Raw genomic sequence first — 19,989 nt, 5'->3', positions numbered from 1 at the left:
GGGACTCTTAACTCCCACTGCCCTGAAAAGAAGTTAGCTGTTTGGCTGCCACAAGGTATCTCCTACTTGGATGCAAGAGTGACTCTAGAATCTGCCCGCTTGGATTTGGAGGATTACAACCATCCAAAGATGCCATAATAATTCAACAAAAAAGCTGTGCATCTTAAGGAATGCCCCTTCTTTTTAGATCGAGCTTAGCCCACTTTAACTAATCTACCATTGTTCTGCAGTTCTAGACAACTTTCCAAACATGGCCAATGAAGCTGCACTTGCAAAACTAAAACAATGGAATTTCAGTTGTTTTCTTTAATTCTTTAATTTAATTTAAACATTTAATTTAATTTTGTTCAAGTTTCTTCCAGGAGATTGTCCGACACCTATTCCTGCTGTCATTGTAAGTGATTTGCAGTAACCAAAAGGCAAATTGCCATTGGAATTTTCGGTAAAAACTACCAAGATACTGACGGCAACCTGCCTTAGTCCGGCAGCAATCATCTTGAATCCTATCCAAGTCATTCTTGAATAGTTGAATTGAAATGTACAAAACAAACATGTAGCTCATCCTGCTCAATGGCAGCGAGTGAATGCATGCAGCATTCTGATGCTTCTGCAACACTGCCTATGTTTCAGGAAGTCTGCGTATATTTGGGTCATACACGTTGTCGTTTGCTGTTCTATGCTGTCACACTAATGCTAGCTGCGATGCAATCCAATGTCGTATGTCACGTGACTGATTCATCTACGATCACATCCATCATGTGAATCCAGCTCACGAGTGCACTGAAGCACAGACATCAATAGTTGGAATTCATAGCACAGCCTCGCATTTTTTGTAGGGAGAGCAGCCTAAACACGACCTTATGCATAAGCAAATTCTGCAGTCTGAAGGAAAATATGTACACAGTGAACAAATAAAGGAGCAGCTTTACAAGACCCTGGAAGACCAAGCACGAGGGGAGCTCAAATGCCACACCGCTAATGTAAAACTTTCAGCGATACAACACACAGTACTAAAAGCTGCGCCATTAAAAGACAAACTGCAATGAAATTTCAGGTCACGTGAAAAGCCATGTTTTAGGTAGAGCAGCCTCCGTGCAAAATTTCACACTTGAAATAGAGTGAAATTTCATTAGTCATGTTTTAACCCTAGCTTAGACACACAGCCATAGCTGGTTTTTGTCGTAAATGTAAACATGGGAGTATTGACAGCTACAAAGCCTGTAGGTTGCTCTTTGAGCATGAATGACCACACATACTCTGTCTTGGAAAACACAGCTCTCCCTGGCCAAATAAAGGCCCAACACAAACTTTGTGATGCACCAAAATTGTGGCCCCTTCGACAGGGCCACTTCAGAGTGCTGCAACAGTGGCGAAGAATCGTGAAAGATAAAATTCAAGCTCTACTCCCAGGATGAGCATCGTCTAAAAGTGATCACTAGGTTTCATTATAGCTATTGCAGCGAGCATCTTCTTGTAATAAAGCTCACCACTGTCTTACACGACTTCTGAAGCACTGTACAATGACCATTCGAAGACCGTTTTAGAGTGCTAGCAGTGCTCGGAGGCAAATTTCTATTGCAGGTTTGCAACAAATTTCTCTTGTCCCAAAGCCACTTGTACGAATTTCGATACATTTGCATCTTCTATGCAGGTCATGTAAATATTTCGAAAAAGCACGGTAAATGTTGCTCAGACAAAGATCCACACCTCGAGCACGAATTTATTGTGCCACATATGTCAGTGATAAGTACTATCCTTCAGCACAGGAGATGGTAACCAATGAAATTGGCTAATGTGTTTCATAGTCATGAAATGAAAAAATTGTGCACTACTTCAAGGACTAGGCTAGGGTAAACTGTATTCAAAATCAAAGCAACTAAATACAGACAGAAAATTGCGGAGCTGTTAGATACCACCTTCTCAATTACGATATGCATATCTAACACAGATGGCCATTGCTGCGCGAAAGACACAAGCACGTGCAAAATGAGCTTACAAGACAGACATGTGCATAGATCCAAAACACCACACTTAACATTTGGGATTTGTATTTCAAAAAACAACACAAGTCTTCTTTTTACAGCTGGCTACTAAAAGGCTATATTCGCAAGCCCACGTGTTGTTAGTCTGGTATCGCGTAACTACATAATCCAACTGCAACGGCAGATCACGGTTTTCGCATATGAGAAATCATATTGAAGATCGGTAGAGCAGAGGGGGCTGCATTTTCAAGATATTTAACAGTACGAACCAGTCTCTGCCTGACCACAAGAACCATCTCACTCGCACTAGTGGATTTCTTTACAGGCACGTGTAAGGAGAAAATAAATAATACAGCTAAATACTCACATATGTCGACAATTTTCTTTTTTAAACGTGCTTGCCACATCATCAAACGGACATTTCCACACTCAAGAAGCAACAGTAGAAAGTCAAGGGAGAGGGGAATAGAGAAAGAGGGCGCGTTTGCACCATATGCAGCACAGCTCTCCCAGAATTGTCTCTCATCTTTGTGCAGGCTACCAGACGATAACTATTCTTCCACGCAACACAATCCGCTCAAGCAGTCACTTCTGTCACCACACAGAAACCATGGCACGCCTACGCTAGTACACAGTGCTGTGGATGGATGTAAACAGCTAAAGCAACTTCTAGTGCACAAACACACAGGCACTAGTGCGACAGAGATCAATATCAGTCCATGTTGGCGAGGGCGTGCCGAAAGAGTGAAACATGCAGAAGTGACCGCTGAAACAATGCTATCGGGAGAAACGCACAGGGACAAAGACCAGGCGGCCAGCGTCCGGACCAATGGGAGCGAATGTCTGCTGAGCAGGAAGATCAGAGTGCGTGTTCTGCACTACTTGTTTTTGACAGGACCGTCTCAGGCTTCACTCTCTCCAGCGGTGAGTTCCTCGTCAAGGATTGGAACGATGAGATTGTCCTTCGACATCAGGCTATACTTGGTCACAAACGTGGTAAAACGGCGGCAGAGGCAAGTCTGCTTCTGCAGAAAGAAGAATAAGCAGATGATCAGAGCGCTGCCACTTGAGAATGCAAGCGAAAAAATCAGTGCAAAACAATATTTACATTCCTAAACATTCACGGTAACGGCACAGGGGCATTTCTGGTGTGCACAAGAGACGAGATGGCTGACTGAGCATCATGAATGCGCCTTTAGTGAGGCTGCATTCCTTCTACTGCTTCGAATACAGTCTAATCCATTTACTTTTCCATAAATAGTGGCCGTTGTATTAGTAGTTCGTTATATATAGACTCGCCCTTAAACATGCTCAAAAATAAACCACACCAAAGCTGGTGCCCGCACTTACAATTTGGCAGCACTTTGGTTCAAAAACCAGATTTTCAGTGTCATTTTTGTTCCCAGTGCCTTCCTGCACCTAGCTGCAAACTTCCGCAAGAAATGCCTATCTAGAGAACATAGGTAGTGCAGTGCCGTGTAGCTCTTTCAAAACAGCACCCAGTTCCGATCACCTGTCATTGCGAAACTACAAGTGCGCCCGCCAATTTTTTACTCGAGAGCTTGTGGTATAACGTACTCACTTGCATAATGATCGCACCCCTGAATTTTGTTATCAAACTTCTCTTTCTTTTTGTTTTTTTCCCGCGTGATGATCGCACCCTGAAGTTGTCGAAACATGTCGTGCTAATGATGATCACGCTTACCATCTGTCGAATGCTACGCGAATGACTCTTCAGACATACCAAGCAGTCTGCACGCACCAAACATTCTTAAACAGATGCCCCATTTCATTCCTTTAATCTCTTTCCACACTTCCAGGGAAAAAAAAAGCTATAATCAAACTTGCCTTGGCTTTATTATATGTAGGCTTTATAATGGTTGTGGTCAAAAAGAAAAAAGGCGCCTTTCGATTCCTCTCATATGCAGTCGTGGGCATGCAACAAATTGCAAGCGGCAACGATAGTAGCCACGTTTACACTGATACGTTAGATATATATTTTCAAAGTCTTTCGAGGTTTAAGAATACCGGTACGCATACGTTTTTTGCAAGTTTGTCTTTCTATATCTACCCTGGATAGAGCATTTTCATGCCACTTTGCTGACGGAGCCACGACAGCTCGAAAGTAACAAGGCTGTGACCGAGTTTTGGACCTAGCATACAAATTCGCGAACGTAAACAATATTGATAACGATAGTGATGGCTCTTCAGTTAAAGAAAGTGTTTACTATTGCATTTTTAGGCACTAAATGTAACATAACTGTAACGTCATCATAATATCCGTAGGTATTTATCTACATAAAAGTATATATTATAACTTGTAATTGTAAGATACAATATCAACCGCCTTAACATCGACTAATCTTTAAAAAAAAAAGTTTGTCTAAGCGGTAGTAGGTATTCGGTGAAGCAACCATGTGCTTTCTATAGCTTTTTCCTTAGGCTTGTGCTTGCAAACGTGGTCGCTGGATGTGTACGTCGCTTCACGTTATCAACTTCAGTTACGCTTTAGTTGTACATTTTGCTCGATTACGCCCACAGCTGAAGTAGCCAAACCATGAACGAAGTGGCGCAGCAGGTGTTCCAGAGTGCTATCTGGGAGTTCTTCGATCGCGGAGCCAGTGACGCAATGTGCCGCACATGCAGTAAGCGCATGTGTACACATGCGCTTACTTTCGCTATTCGCCGCTCCGTGCCGTGATGATAAGGTGCTGACAAACACGCGGGTCGATGGTCGGGCGATACTGTTAAAAACTGGCCAGGTGTACAGTACACAGAAGGGCACGAAGTGCGCAAGCGCTACTCCGAATCAGAGCATTACCTTTGATCAGAGTCGTCCAAACTAGAGTCGGATGAAGAGTGCTTCCCGCTACCCAGTCCATAGGCGCGCGCGATCTCTACCGCTTTGAAACGGATGCATTCGGCAGTCACAGGCAGCGATCTTACACGCAGCTCCCGGAGAAACTACGCAACCTTGTCTTTTAGTTCTGCGGTTCACGCTGCGATCCACCCACAAAATGACGTTTTCGTTTGGTTGCCGCAAGTTGCAATACGTTGCTTTTGCCTCCGCCACTATCGAATGCTCTTTTCGGATACTCCAAATTCGCACTGTACTGGCAGGTTGCTGTGGGCTTCCGCGTACTCAATCGTCTTTTTCTTGAAGGCGACGGTGAATTGACATCGGCTTCCGCTGATTTTGAAACAAAATGTGAAAAAGCAGCCTTTAACCAATATAACTTTGTGACAATGGAAACGCAAAATGCCGGTGCCACAATATCGCCACGCCGCGCTGCTGCTGAGGGTGATGGCGGCTGTTTACTTCATCCGCCCATTGTTGCAAGACTTCCATAGTTTTTCCGCCAATGTCCGGTATATAAGACGAGGGTCGACTTTTCGCAATGGTTTCTTGAAAAAAAGTTCGACCTATATTCCGGTTTTTACGGCAGTTTGAAAGACACTGTAGTCGTCCATGCCCACCCACCGATACAAAAGCGAATGTTACCCTTTTCATAATAGCATTGTTATTTTTTTTCATAATAGCTACCAAAGAAAAAATGGCGCAGGCGCAGCCGTCAACTTGTGCACACCATAGATCCCCGAATGTACTGCATCAGAGGGCAACGCGCAGCTCTCGTGATCCAGCAGCGACACACGTAAGTACACAGCACGCAAAAATTCATCGATGCACATGCATAATAGCATCAAGGCACCAAATGTGATTGCTTCTCAGTTTGATTTTTTTCTCTTTCTCTCCAAATTTTTGGCTGCCAAGTTCGGGGTGCGGCGCTTACATAGGCGCAGCTCTTACACGAGTCTATACGGTAATGCTCAAGAGCCACCCCATGGAGTCTGTGGAAGGCAATTTTTACACCGTCACAAAGCAGTCAGCTTGCACAATCTTTCCAAATTTTCATTCTATGAAATTGCGCAAAAAAAAAATGTGGTTGTCTGTGGTTCTCACAGACTACACCGCTGCTATCATTTTCCCATTCTGCACTGAAGCCACAATGTGTGCATGGCTGGAAAGAATAACAACTTTACTATTCCCTTTTCCCAGTGCGAGTTGGTGCATGCATCATGTGACACAGCAACAATTTGCTGAAAAAAGCCAGTGCGTGCAAGTTTCCCTCCATCCTTCCCATTGGCAGGTAACACTGAGATGCTGACATTGCCCTGTCTTCAGTATTGGCCCAGTTTAAGAAAGCGGAACGAAAATTTTATGGTGCCAGAACCACGATCCAGTTATGAGGCACACCATAGTGGTGGACTCCAGATCAATTTTGACCACCTCATATTCTTTATTGTGTACCAGAATTTAAATACTCAAGCGTTCTTACATTATATTTCCACTGAAATGCTGCCACTGCAGCTGGAATCAAACCCGTGGCATTGGGCTCAGCAGCACAACGGCAACGCGGGTGTTGGTCGAGTTTACCCAGTGACTACCTTTAGGAGCAGCCGACATCAAACGGGACGGGTCGTGAAGTTTTTTGGCAGGAGTACAACAAATGATTCATGCCACCACTGCTATACACATGACTGCTCGTTGTACATGGTCATGTTGCACCAGCTGGTAACAGACTGTAAAACCCCAAATGATGTATATAGATAGCCAGCTAACTGCAAAATGCTTCGCCTAACATCAATTCCCCCACCTGCATGGGATCTGCACATTTTTTCTTAACTATTAAGTTCATCAGTCTCTAGAATTTATCACCACCACACTATTTATCGTAGCTCATGCAAAAATGAAAAAAAGAAAAAAAAGCAATAAGCTCCTACCTCAAACTCATCAAATGTGGCTCTGTGATGGTAGTATGCGTGAGAGAATATCCGGTACACTCTTCGACAAACAGAACCTAGCTTTGCTACCGAGGAATCCTTGATGCTTACTCTGTAAAGAACAAAATATCAATCTGTTATGAGATCCGAAATGTGACAGGCTGGCAGCAAATTTTTCTCTCTACACTGAAACATGAGCATGCACAGCAATTTTTAAACACTCGGCTAATGAAATGAATAAATGGAAAATGAAGCACCCCTCCCCCCTCCCCAATCGTAGCAATTGCTATGATTAATCCTCTCCACCTTGCGGGCTTCCACAGAACTATTACGGCAAACTCTTGCCCTTGCCGCCTGGTTAGCTCAGATGATATAGCAGCTGCCCTGGAAAGGCAGTAATCCCAGGTTCGAGTCCCGGACCAGGATGAATTGTCTTGAACTGCGACGCTTTTCTTATGAGAAACCCTTATGGGTGTCCTTTGTAGCAATTGCTACGTTGGGTGGGTGTCTCATTTTCCCTTTATTAATTACTTCTTTTCACCGTGCAGGTTTCCGCAAAACTACAGTGGAACCCCGATTATACAACTTTCTCGGGACCGTGAAAAAGCGTTGTAAAATGCGGGCATCGTAAAATCCGAACATAAATTATGCCTATAAATATACTACTTATTTCGCACGATGGATTTACAAGGAACTTCAATGTAAACTACCAACATACTCTGCAGGGCTTGGAAACGCAAATTACCAAAAAAAGTAAATGCGATAAGAATTATAGCTGCAGTACAGGTACCAATCGTGCTTTATTCAAACGAACCTTTACGGCACTTCACTGCACACTGCCACGATTCCAGCCAGCCGGCGCGAACTTTAAAAAAAGTCGGTAAGTTTCTTTTGGACCGTGTTTGATCCGTGAACCAAGAGCTTTCGCTCAAGTTAGGCAACGTCCAAAAGGAGGTCCTCTGCGGCGTCGTGTGAACAGATGAAGTTCCGGATGCCATTTATGTGCCGTAGCACCTCAGCAAACAGGGTAGGCACAGGCACAGCATCTGTGGCATCGTCGTTGTCCTCGTCCAATGTCACAGCAGTGTCAACACTAGGCAAAGCCTCCTCGATGGCGTCATCCAGCGACACCTTGCCGCAGATCGCAACATTGTCGTTAGCCTCCACGTACAGTAGAACCCCGCTGTTATGTTCCTCACTGCTGCGTTTTCCCGGCTGCTACGTCGCTTTCATCCGGTCCCGGCATAGCTTCCATAGGATCCAATGTGTAAGGAACCCCATTGTTATGTAGTAGCTGTGAAAACGTTCCCGCATGATGTGTCGCAACCCAAACCCGCCTGGGCTAAAGTAGGCAACGCGCTTTAACCGCCATTTTGGCTTTTGACGAGTTTTGACCGGGCTTGGCTATTGAACTGGCTGCAAGAAGCCACACGCCAGTTCGAGAGGCCGCCACTAGGTGGCCATTCGTGAAAAATGCTCTCACTATCATCACTGTGATTACGGTCACCGCATGGTTTGTTGGGCGGGTCGACTCACGGAGGAAGGAAACTCAGGAGAGGCCCTGACGTCACTCTTCGGGAAGCTATAGCTAAAGAGAAGCCGGAAGTTGGCGTTGCTCCGCCTATCGGGCCAGTTCTCCTCTATTGTTTACATTCCTCGCGAAACCACGCAGCGCTGCGCGCAACCGGGCTGCTCGGACGCGCGCGCTCCGCAGCAATACTAAACAAATGTTAGCACGTTAGCATGATTACGCCAAAGAGGGCAAAATTTCCCGCGAGTATTCATTCGTCCGTTGCCGTTGCCTGGTGCGGTGACGACGAGGAGCACGAGCCGCATGATGCCGGGGGGTTGCCAAATCCTAGCTTTGGAGAAGCCGTCGCGGCTCTGGACCTCCTCCGCAGGTACGTCGCACCTCACAGCGACGCTGACAGCAATGCGGCCTTCCAGGCTATTAAGAAACGTGTGGTGATTTCTAGCGAGAGAAAGAAACGGCAAGCCACCATTCCAGACTCTTTTTAAGTCCTAAGCGTACCCTGTAGAAATAAATTGTCTATAGTTGAAACTGCACTTTTTTCATTCATTTTCGGAGCTTTCCTCACTGTTTCGTTTTCCCGGCTGTTACGTTTTTTTTTTCCTCGGTCCGGTGAAAAACGTATGAACAGGGTTCCACTGTACTCGGCGAAGGTCGTGGCGAGGGTTAAACCCTCGAAATCTTCGTCGGCAAAGCCTGCATCGGCCTCGAGTGGCATCGAGGTTGTTGCGTCCCCAGCAGAGGAGGCAGTCTCTCGCTTAAAGCCACAGTGCTTGAACGAGTTAGCGATTGTGCTTCGTGACACTGCGTTCCACGAACTGGCAATGAAATGCATGTAGTCAAGCACAGTGATCTTTTTTTACGACTCGCTGCGCTCCATAGCCACCAGCCGACGCTGCACTAACAACTTCCGGTACCCTTGCTTGACGCACTTAGTGATGCCGGCATCCAGCGGCTGCAGCCGCCTTGTGCAGTTGGGCTGAAAAAAAACAACCTTTATTTTCTCAGGCTTGACGTATTGGGTGGGTGGCACGGTGCGTTGTCCACAAAGAGCAATATTTTCCTCCCTCAGCACCCATTTTGTTATCCAGCTGCTGCAAAAAATTGCTGAAGAGCAAAGACGACATCCACACCTTTTTGTTGAAGCTGTAGCTGCACGGCAGCGTCTTCAAGTTCTTAAAGCACCGTGGCTTTGCAAACTTTCCAACAACGAGCAAGGGCAGCCTCTCGGAACCGTCCTCGTTAGCACAGAATAGTGCCGTCACACGCTCTTCACTATGCTTGCCACCATGACAGCTGTCATCCTTAAACGCAAGGGTTTGCTCGGGCTGCATATGGTAAAAAATACTGCTCTTATCGGTGTAACATTGCAGAGCTTCTATGCAGCAATCATCTCCAGCAGCGACTCCATCAACACCGTCGAAACATCCACAGAAGTGCTTTCTCTGCAGGAGCGGCTGTACACAATCCTGTTTCGTTTTTTAACGCAATCCAGCTACCCGTCCGATGCCTGAAAGTCGTCAATGCCCAGACGCAATGACACAAGGTCCGCCTTTTCTTTTAGAATGGCGCCGTCAACATTGATTGCATAGCTCCGTGCTTGATGCAGCCACTTGATGAGAACTTCTTCTACCTTCTCATGCTGTCCTTCTTTTGCTGCTTTCACCTTGAGCCCGAACTTGTTGACATTCTCAAAAATCACCACTTTGTTTGCCAGGATCGTCTTAAGCGAAGATTCGGGTATCTTAAGGTCTCGCTCAATGCTGGCTTTCATGGCTCCATGCCGCTTTTCTGCTTCCTCGATAATATTCAGCTTATCGCCTAGTGACAGAACTGTCCGCTTTCGGGACATTGTGCATCGCGTTGCTCCACACAACTCAACACCTCTGCTGAACGCTGGTCACTAGGATTACGACGAAGAACAGGTGTGATAAACCTAGGCCTCCCTGCGCTACCTTGTTGGCAATCTGCTGCTGGGAAACTGGAAGGAGAGAACCACTTCCCCAATGCGACGAGAGGCGGCGCAGCCGAGAAGAGAGGGAGAAAGTGATTGTGGAGAAGAAAAGGCGCTCTTTCAGCACAGCGAGCGTAGCGGGCGGCTGCTGGTGGGGGAGCAAGAAACAAATGATGAGACGACGCAGGGAAGAAAGCTGCGCCGGAGCGAATCGGTCGAGCGGTGTCAAGTGCTCCGCATGCAGAGAGACAGAGCGAGGAACTAGACCCACTGCACTTTTCTTTCGTACGCCGTTTTGTCCCGCGCTTCGTGAGGGTCGTCATATAACACGGGTCAGGCATAAAATTGCGTCGGATAACCGGGGTCTTTAATGCATTGCTTCTATGGGGACTTCACCGGGACTGCGCTAATCCATGGTAAAACCAGGGTTCCACTGTATTATGTTAAGCACACGGCTGTATCACATAATTTAAGAGGGCCCTGAACCAACCTTTCTTGAAACCTGACCAACACTCTGGATGAGTGTGATGTCTTTCCAAGAATATAACTACTATGCCAGAACAAATTTTTGTAAAACGACTTATTAATGGTAAGACCATTCCCGCTGAATTAGTTCCTCTTAGCTGGGGCAGCACCATAGTTCAGCAGAATAAGCGGATACTCACTCATACTCCTTATATATTTTTGCAGGTTATGCAATCACTCACGCTCCTGTGAACTCACACTGACTGGAACTCGCCCGTGTTTCTACTCATGCTGCCTCATACTCACCAACAGTCTCACCAATTCACAATAGCTTCTAGTCACATTTTCCAGCACCCACTCACACTCATACTCGTGGTCCAGTTACACTCGCTCATGTTCATATGCGCACCAACTCTAAATCACTGTCATTGAATTTCCTTTGTACTCGCGTTAACTGGTGCTTACCCCTGTTCATTCACAGGCTCTGTCACTCACTAATGCTCAATCTCATGCCTAATAAATGAGTGGGGAGCGAGCGGTGTCCCAATCACACTGCCAGCATCTGCCTTCCGCAAAGTAATGGGCAGCCAATCTCAAAGGCCTCGATTTTGAGTACGGTAAATGCCAGAAGCCATCCTGGGAGCCAGAAACACGTCATAATGGCCATGTTTTGGACACTACCTATGTGATGGCAATGATACCTTTTTTGCATTGTGAACATCTTACGCAGGGTTGCTGTCCAACAGAAGTAAGGACGACAATCCCAATAAAGTTTTGCTCAACACAAGGCCTATCAGCAGCCCAGTTGTGAAAATGAAAAACTGATGACAGTGTTGAGAACAGTGACTGAAAAAGACAGTGACAGTGACTGAAAATGCTGATGAAACAAGTTTTGCAGCCACAAGTCAATGCACACAGTGTACAGTTTAACTCATTCTGACGTGTCAAAGGCTTGATAAAAGTCCGGAACCTAGCATGATTGCTCACTAGTACTACTGCCAAAACATCCGCAATATCCACAAATGTGAGTCATCAAGAAGAGGACAATTTTGGAAAATGTGCAATGCACAATGTGCATAAAATGTGCGTGATGCAGTTGTTCACACAAAGAGAGAGAGAGAGATTTGGACACTGAATTTCTCTACAAGGCACCAGAGGCAACATTTGTTGCTGCTGCACCAACACAGCAAAACATTAAAATTTGCTTTTTCTGAGGGCTAAAACCACGATCCGATCATGAGGCATGCTGGACTCCACATTAATTTTTATCACCTGGGGCTATTTAACATGCACTTAAATCTAAGTACATGAGCATTCTTGCATCTAGCCCTCTTTGAAAAGCTGGGATCAAAACTGCTACCTCGAGCTCAGCAATAAAACGTCATAGGCACAAAAACCCCAGTCAGATGGACAAATTTAGTTTCATTTTAAGCGAGTACACTTCACCATTAGTGTCATTTGCAATATGTCACATGGAAAGGTTTAATGGCACTAGCTGAAGTGCCCTAACCAGCGAGTGCTTTCAATGAACTCACTTCAAAGCGCGGAAGTGTGTAGCCTCAATAGCAGTGCTACAAGAATAAATAATTTCTCAATGTACAGCCATACATCTCCTAAGACCACTTTTTTATGATCTTAAATTTTATGAGCCCGTGACATCAGTGAAGACAAAACAAGCTTGAAACATACATTTCTGGTACCCGTCAAATCGTCTGACACTGAGTCCGACATTTTGATCTTCTGGATATTGGATATGTTCCTTGCTTGAGTTGGCTCAAAAGAAATCAATGTGTTAATAAGATTATAGTATTTCTACTTTTGACTGTTTTTGTAAATAAGTTTTTTTTTTTTCATAATAAACCAGTAACCGTTTGTAATACAAACTCAAAATGCTGAGAATCATATCAAACCCTATGGCTTCATAGATCGTCAATGCTATCAATCCGGAATGACATTTTGTTTTGCCGTCCTGCACAACGCCACCAAAGTAACACTCAGTGAGGCAAAGAACACTTGCTCAAAGTGTAAACAACACTTGCCCATCTGACTTGGGTATGAGCTACTGTAGGGGCACCAACAGAGCAACCAAGTTAACAATGTTTCTTCACTGGATGATACATAGCTGCTTCTGCAGTTTTGTTATATAATACGTCTGGTTTCATTTTACGGAGGTAGATTACTGTTTTCGTTTTAGTACTTCATTTATTTTTGGCCATGCTTTTTCATGTTGTCACCAGCTATACATTTAATGAAGTTCTCTTATAGAAACCCACATTTACTGAAAATTTTCCTTCTTATACATGGACCTTTAGTATCGTGTGATCTGCAATGGCGATAAATAATTAAAGTGTCAGCAATGGCACAGAGCAAATAAGTATTGGCATAGAGCAAATTATATACAGTCCAATTACACACCTGCCTAGCTAAAGCAGAGCACATTTTTTAAGTTTCTTACCGGCTTGGAAAGTACTTGTTGCTGTTGAGGAGGCATGCAGCTCCATCAAGGGTGTGCCGCGTGTAGTCAATGGCTGGACACTCCTTGGGCGTCTTGTGGGCAGCACAAAGGAATATCCACTGTTCCGTGGCAGTCATTTGGGTGCAGCTGTCTGCATTGCACTCAGCCTGCAACCAACCAGCAGTGAGCTATAGCAAAGAACATGGCCAACAGTGGCGCACATTTAGACAGAACACACATAGACCTTGCTGCTGCTCACAAGCAAGGCTCCCAAAATATGGAAGAAAAAAATTGTGCAGATCCCAAGCAATGTGGGAATCGATTAGGCGAAGTTTTCTGTGCTGTTTGCTTTTACTGATGATAATTAGCGGTGATGTTGACGGCAAATGTTTCATTTCTTCAACGTTTTGTGTAACACGAGAGTGGTGAGTTGATGTTAAACGTTAGCTTGCGTGCACCCCTGCTGTTTGTCTGTGTAGCACACAAAACACAAAGGGAGAGGCGTTTGCTTGAGGCGTTGTTATGCATCATATTTCATAACCTCTGAGTGTTGAGCATTGTCGTTGCCTCACATGGCACATCGCATCATGGCAGAAACATTGAAGTTGAATTGGATTAGGGGGCTGTACGAGCCAAAACCACAATCAGATCATGAGGCAGGCCATAGCGGTGCACTCCGGATTAATTGTGGAACTGTGGTGTTCATTAACATGTCCCTAAATTAAAGTGCGCAAGCATTTTTAAAATTTCGCCCTGATCGAAATACGGCAGTCTCGGTCAAATCCATGACCTTGAGCAATGCCATAGCCGCAAAGCTATTGCGGCGGGCACAGATATGTTGATTTGATGTGCGACCGCTTCCGTTGTGTCGCCTAGACCCTGCAGTGCACTTGAATTATTGCACATCTGCTTCTGCACGCACTGTGTAAGTTCTCTGCTAGACATATTTGCATGGTTTTATTTTTCAGAAATAGCAGTAACGCAGTGCACCGTACCTTGAGCTTAAGTTTATCCAGCGTTTCCTTGCCTTCTCATGTCACTCCCCCCCCCCCCCTTTGTATTTGTGTGGGAACTGCAAGCGAAGAGTGGCAATGGCAAGACTGTATTCGTTTCGTGACTGCGTCGGTTCTACCCATTCTCTGCCTCCTTTCCCCTCCTTTCTTCCGTTCTATCTAGCTTCCCTCTGGACTTGAACATGGGTGCCACGGATAATTACAGCTGTCAGGAGGCTAACGTGGTGACGACCCAGGAGTTCCAGAGGGCATTGTGCACAGTGCGTGTGGTGCGGCACAAACGAGTTCCTCGCGTCTCTTTTCTTCTCTGCCATGCTCCTTCCATGTATATACATGCACTGAACACCCCACCCCCACCCCCCGCCCCCTACGTGATGTGCCAGACAGCAGCAGCCACAGCAGCAGCAGTGGGAAAGCCAAAGGAAAAGGCAAAGAAAGATTCACTTTTTTTAACTTACTCAAGAGAGGGCACATCAGGCAGCTAGCCATGGCAAGACAACCTCCTTAGTGCCGCCCTCCCTCCATTCGGGGCAAAGCTAAACACTGACTATTGGGATATCAAATAGGCCCTACACAGTTGCTGGACCTTTCAAGGCATTATTTGGTTAGTGGTAGCTTTTACTGATGCTATCGTCCCAATATGGCTTTGTCATGGTCGGCCCTCGTCACCAGCTCTGCTATCCCCCAAACTATCCGCGTGTTCAGCAGCTAGAACTTACTACACTCCTTTATGCCCTGAAACTTCCAACATTGCGTATTGAAACTGCCCCCTCAACTTTGCAGGGTGGAAGTAGCTTGGCACCTATAATACAATAATTACTGTGCCCCAAAATAACATGAATGCAAGTATACGGTGTAGTAATTGGCTGGTGCCATGAAATTAGTTGTACAGTGAGCCCCATTGCTGTCCAAACAACATTAAAGGAAAATTTTCTGTTATCGCTAGAATTTCGCAGTAAGATGACACTTTTTGGTCCACACTGGTTTAGAAAGTCTGCAACACTTGCCCTTCCTTCTAAAAAAAAAAAATATCTGCCCTTTATACGCACTTTGCTACTATATAAGTAAGCTTTTACAGAAATGTCGACTCGTTTTGCCATTATTCTGCCACTCAATGTACGAACAAACCAGGCAAACAACAGTGCAAAGTATTTCATTGAAAAAACATGAACCAAGATGGCTAGTTGGAAAATTTTAGCAACAAGCCAGGAGTAAGTGCAAATAAGTGCAAATTGCCTTAGCATTTTTAGAATAAAACACAAGTCATCATACTGATACCTGTGCTGCTTTCATGCCATGTTAAAAACTGCTAGCCTTGTCAAATTAACAATAGGGCACTAATTTGCATAAAGCATCCATAGTACTGCATTTACTCGAGTCCAAGACAATAACATTTCTTTATAAAGTGAGATACAAAAGTCATGGATCAGTTCTGATCGAGGATTTGGCCTGTGCGGCCGTCTGGTCACATTAAGGGCGCGTTGCTGGGGCACATGGCAAGATGGATTGCAAGTGCATGGGAGGACATCCCAGCTGCCGTTGTTGTTCACGCATTTAGGAGGTGTATTTCTGATGTGCTAGACAGCACAGGAGACAATGACGATTTGGCATTTTTATGGCGCAGTGGCCGTGCAGACTATAATGCACCAAGCACACATTCTTTGAACTAGCTAATTTGTTCAAATGTGGTAAAATGGTGTAGATGGCCAAGTAAAAATATAAGAACATGAAATGTGCTACAGTTCTTGCAGGATTCCTGCGGATTTTAAATGGTTAAAAGTATCTTCATATGGCACGAGTGGTTCATCGCTCAATAAGAACATGGGATGGAACGGGATTCTCTTTCGTAAAAATTTTTTAGACATCTTTGTCTCCATTTTGCTAGGCTGGGTCGTGTTATTAAAACATGTAGCATGTTTAAAAATTCACCACAGTGTTGGCATGTTGGTTGTGGTTTCATATTTATTACGCAACTATGGGTCAGCCTCGGGTGACTAATTCTTAAGCGACATAAGATTACCTCGTAAAATCTTTGTCTGTGGCAACAACTGTGCCATTCTTGTAAAACAGGTTTTAAGCAAGGAAGCTTGTTATGTTCTTGCTGATCCCACAGCTTTTGCCGGTGTTTTACAACTGCTATTTTTAATGTGGCTTTATAACCTTGCCAAGGTAGGCCAACATCATGTAGCTCCAAATTGTTGGTATCGGCCATACAACCTGCTCTTTCATTATCGGGGATCCCTACATGACTAGGAATCCAGCAGAAAGTGACGTTTAAAGCTCTGTTATGACATTTGGTGTATTGATTTTATATTTTCTTCAGTAGGTTATTTCTAGATTGTACCCTACATGCGAGAGCTTGAAGAGAGCTCAAGGAGTCACTAAATATGACAGATTGGTCATTTTCTCTTTTCAGGATGTCTTCCAAGAGCTAACAATATGGCATAGAGTTCTGCAGCAAACACAGTAGCCTGACTTGAAAATCTCATTTGTTTTTCATATTGGTTTGACGTGTCTGAGTGCCTACATTATCATTGCTTTTTGATCTATCTGTAAAATATTTCATGCATCAATTATATTCCGATTCTATTTCAACATATTCACTTAGTAAGGCCTCTCTTGGTGAAGACTGTTTTCTGTTTTTCATTAACCTGAAGTCGCATTGTGCACGCTTCATCTGTCTGCAAGGAGCAAAAGAAGGTTCATCTTGCAAGAATTGTTTTCTTAGCCCGTAACATAGGTCCGCATTTAGTTTTCGGTACCTTATAAAAAAGGAAGGAATGACTGCTGGTTTATTGCTAAAATGTGTTTCAAAGCGCGGCGTTGTAAATAGTAGTCTACAAGGATACGTTGAACAGGACTACCCTCATTATGCACATGTTTACAAGAAGTAGTTTCCTGTGTTCCAACTGGTTAGTTTCTGCATACAAGCTTTGTATGGGAGACGTACGGAACGCACCGGAACACAGACATAGTCCGAACCTCTAATGCCAACTTTCGAGCTGAGTCATACACAAAACATCCCTAGTCTAATTGTGACCGGGCAACTGGATTGTACATGCAAAGCAGACATATTCTATCTGAACCACATGATCTGTGGGATAGGAGCTTTATTAGATTGATGGATCTGAGAGATTTCTGTTTTGCATATGTGATGTATGCTTTGAGGTTGAGCGTCTTGTCAATGATTACACCAAGAAATTTGTGTTCATTCTTTACTGTGATTTGCTGTCCTTCAATATGTAATGTTGAGCCTGGTGTGAGCGTTTGGTATTGACTGGTAGGTATGCATATTGCTTTCTTTTTTCTGCGCTAAATTTAAAACCATTTTCATTTACCCATTGCACTGTAGAGTTTACACCCAACTGGAGTTGGCGCTCACAAGTAACCATATTACAAGGGGAGCAACAAAGCTGAATGTCATCGACATATAAAGAATACATTAAAGAAGATAGAATAACTGTAGTTATCAAGTTGAGCTTCACTAAAAGTAGTGTAACACTAAATACTCCACCTTGTGGCACTCTATTCTTCTGTATAAAACAGTAAGAGCAAGCTGCTCCATACATCACCTGAAAAATTCGGTCCTCCAAATAGCTTTTGATTATACCAAGCATGTGCCCTTTTATTCCATATCTGTGCAAGTCCATTAACATGCCATGCCTCTAAGTCATACCATACGCTTTTGATAACTAAAGAAAAAAACAGAGACGCAATGTTGTCTTTAAATGAAAGTTTCACGGATTCTCGTTTCTAATCTGACTAATTGGTCGATTGTACTGAGATTGGCTCTAAAGCCACACTGGTACTGATCACAGCACAGGAAATAACACATTGTGAGAGAAGAGCGACAAAGAACCCAGTGATATCGTCCTGGATGACAAGTGACTGGTTGCATGTAGCAAGTTGCAGCAGACTTGGTGCCCGTCTCGCAAGTTCAAAATAAACACTGTATAAGACTTCAAAAGATAGGTACTTTATTTTGTTGGCTTATATTGTAGGATATCATTTTCTTTCTTTCTGGCTTTTTGATTTTCATGTGTCAGCTTAGATTCGAATAAATACAGTGCCTTGCAGTTTTAAGGTGAAGAACCAGGTAAGGCATGCAGAAAGACTTTTGACAAAAGTGTTAGTGGTAATATGCGTGCAATTAGATAAGCCATTTAAAAACAACTACAAACCTCACATACCTGCAGCTTGACTGCAAGACCATTTAACTCCATGCAGAACTGCCTGTAACGACAACATCACAACAGGTTTACACAGACCGGCAGTGGTCGTTTCTGAACGCCAGGTATACGCCACAACCAATTCAATTATCATCTGCTTCTGACAATTGAGCCGCAATCTCCATGATTCACTCAATACAACCTGACACATTTAAACCAATGAATGGAGTACATAGCTCGGTACAAGACTGGTATTACCAGCATTCATAGAAGTACATAACAGAATCTCTTTCTCTCGGGGACTATTTCTAACCAACTAGAAGACAGCAAATTCAATGCCTACGCGGACCCACCCCGTACGTTTAAGAAGCGAACATACCTTAGATGCTCGTACTTCCACACGCCTTCGTCCTGGCCATCGGGCGGCGTCAAGATTTCATCGACGTTCGCAGGGTCCTTCCGGATCGCTTGCTGAATGAACTGTTCACCGGAAGAACATGTCACCGCAGCGTAGGTTAGTACCAGTAGTCGATCGCGACTCCGTCGAACGCGACCAACTTTGAACGCATGCACGAACATACCTGTTGAACAGCGAGTGTACTGTCCATTTCGTCGAACGGCTCATCCGGCCAGCTTGAGAAATTCTGGGCAAAGAAACGAACGCACAAAAATAAGTCTAGGTCACATGAAACGCAATCGAAGTACAAGTTCACGCGGCATTTCGAAACAGCAGTTAATCAGAGAAGCTGGTAGAAATGGGAACACTGCAGTGCGCTTTATGATCGGTGAGAAAGCAATAGAAAGATTCGGCAAGCTAGTTTGTTTAGAACGTTACCCAAAGAGGATAATAAAAGGAAGAAATTAATCAGCTAGGCCTTCGATCAGCCCGTCTGAAGTGAATACGGGGCAACAGCAAAGCAACAAATCGCCACGAACGGACTAAACATTGTACGTGCTCATAATGTACTGAAGTGAGGTTACAAATATAAAACTGTCACCTCGGCTTTTGTTCCCGGTCGATTCCGCCGAAGAACACCCGCACTGTCAGCCATCTTCATGTTGCTGAGTTTCAACCAGCGTTTGTGGCGTTTGTGCGTGCGTGCGCTTGTTTCGCTGCTTGCGCTCGTTGCGCCACCTGGATAACATCTATCGATGCGTGGACCCGTCGCGCATCTCGTGCTCTGTGGGTTTTGTGCACTAAAACAGTAGTTTCTATCGCATTCATCGAAAATTAATCAAGCTTTAATATTTCAGAAATATTATCTAAGCTAGAAACGTCTAATTTGCCTTCAATTGTAAAAAAAAATTAATTGTGAAGCAATGTAGTTTTTAGTACGACACTCGCTTACACCTAAACTATGCTTCACCATGCCCTTTTCAATACTGTGATTTTTGCAGGCTAGCGCCGCTAAGCGGGATGCTGAGAAAGCTATATACGCACCATCTGTTGCTCTAGCAGCCGACAAGATATCCGAGCGAGCGGTAATACCGGTAGAAGATGCCTTGCATGCACCACTGAAGCCCCGACTGCACGACGAAACGAGTCGTGTCACACCTTCGTGTAGGCTGCTAGAGTCGCGAAGCGCAGCACTCTCTCCTCGTAACGAGTCCCGGCGCTGTGTTTGCAGTACGACAAGC

At 44.5% G+C, this 19,989-nt stretch overlaps 1 protein-coding gene across 3 annotated transcripts; it reads right to left on the bottom strand.

Annotated features, from left to right (window-relative positions):
* Window positions 1-1,702: 1,702 nt before the first annotated feature.
* Mob4 (MOB kinase activator 4) lies at window positions 1,703-19,916 on the bottom strand. Of its 3 annotated transcripts, none has more exons than XM_075682146.1 (7): window positions 19,793-19,916; window positions 18,933-18,995; window positions 18,731-18,831; window positions 18,364-18,415; window positions 13,170-13,336; window positions 6,765-6,876; window positions 1,703-3,007 (listed from the first exon to the last, which is right to left on the bottom strand). In XM_075682146.1, exons 1-7 carry the CDS (start codon window positions 19,793-19,795, stop codon window positions 2,885-2,887), a joined length of 621 nt encoding a protein of 206 aa, XP_075538261.1. In that variant the 5' UTR covers window positions 19,796-19,916; the 3' UTR covers window positions 1,703-2,884. The 3 variants fall into 3 exon arrangements, with proteins under 3 accessions (XP_075538261.1, XP_075538259.1, XP_075538260.1); XM_075682144.1 differs by lacking the exon at window positions 19,793-19,916 and adding an exon at window positions 19,350-19,483; XM_075682145.1 differs by lacking the exon at window positions 19,793-19,916 and adding an exon at window positions 19,350-19,483 and having other exon boundaries at window positions 18,373-18,415.
* Window positions 19,917-19,989: the final 73 nt, after the last annotated feature.

The sequence above is a fragment of the Dermacentor variabilis genome, chromosome 2 (genome assembly GCF_050947875.1).
Source record: "Dermacentor variabilis isolate Ectoservices chromosome 2, ASM5094787v1, whole genome shotgun sequence".
In the NCBI taxonomy this organism is placed as follows: domain Eukaryota; kingdom Metazoa; phylum Arthropoda; class Arachnida; order Ixodida; family Ixodidae; genus Dermacentor; species Dermacentor variabilis.
The sequence above is the reverse complement of the archived record's forward strand: the minus strand, read 5'-3'. Positions and strand labels throughout refer to the sequence as shown.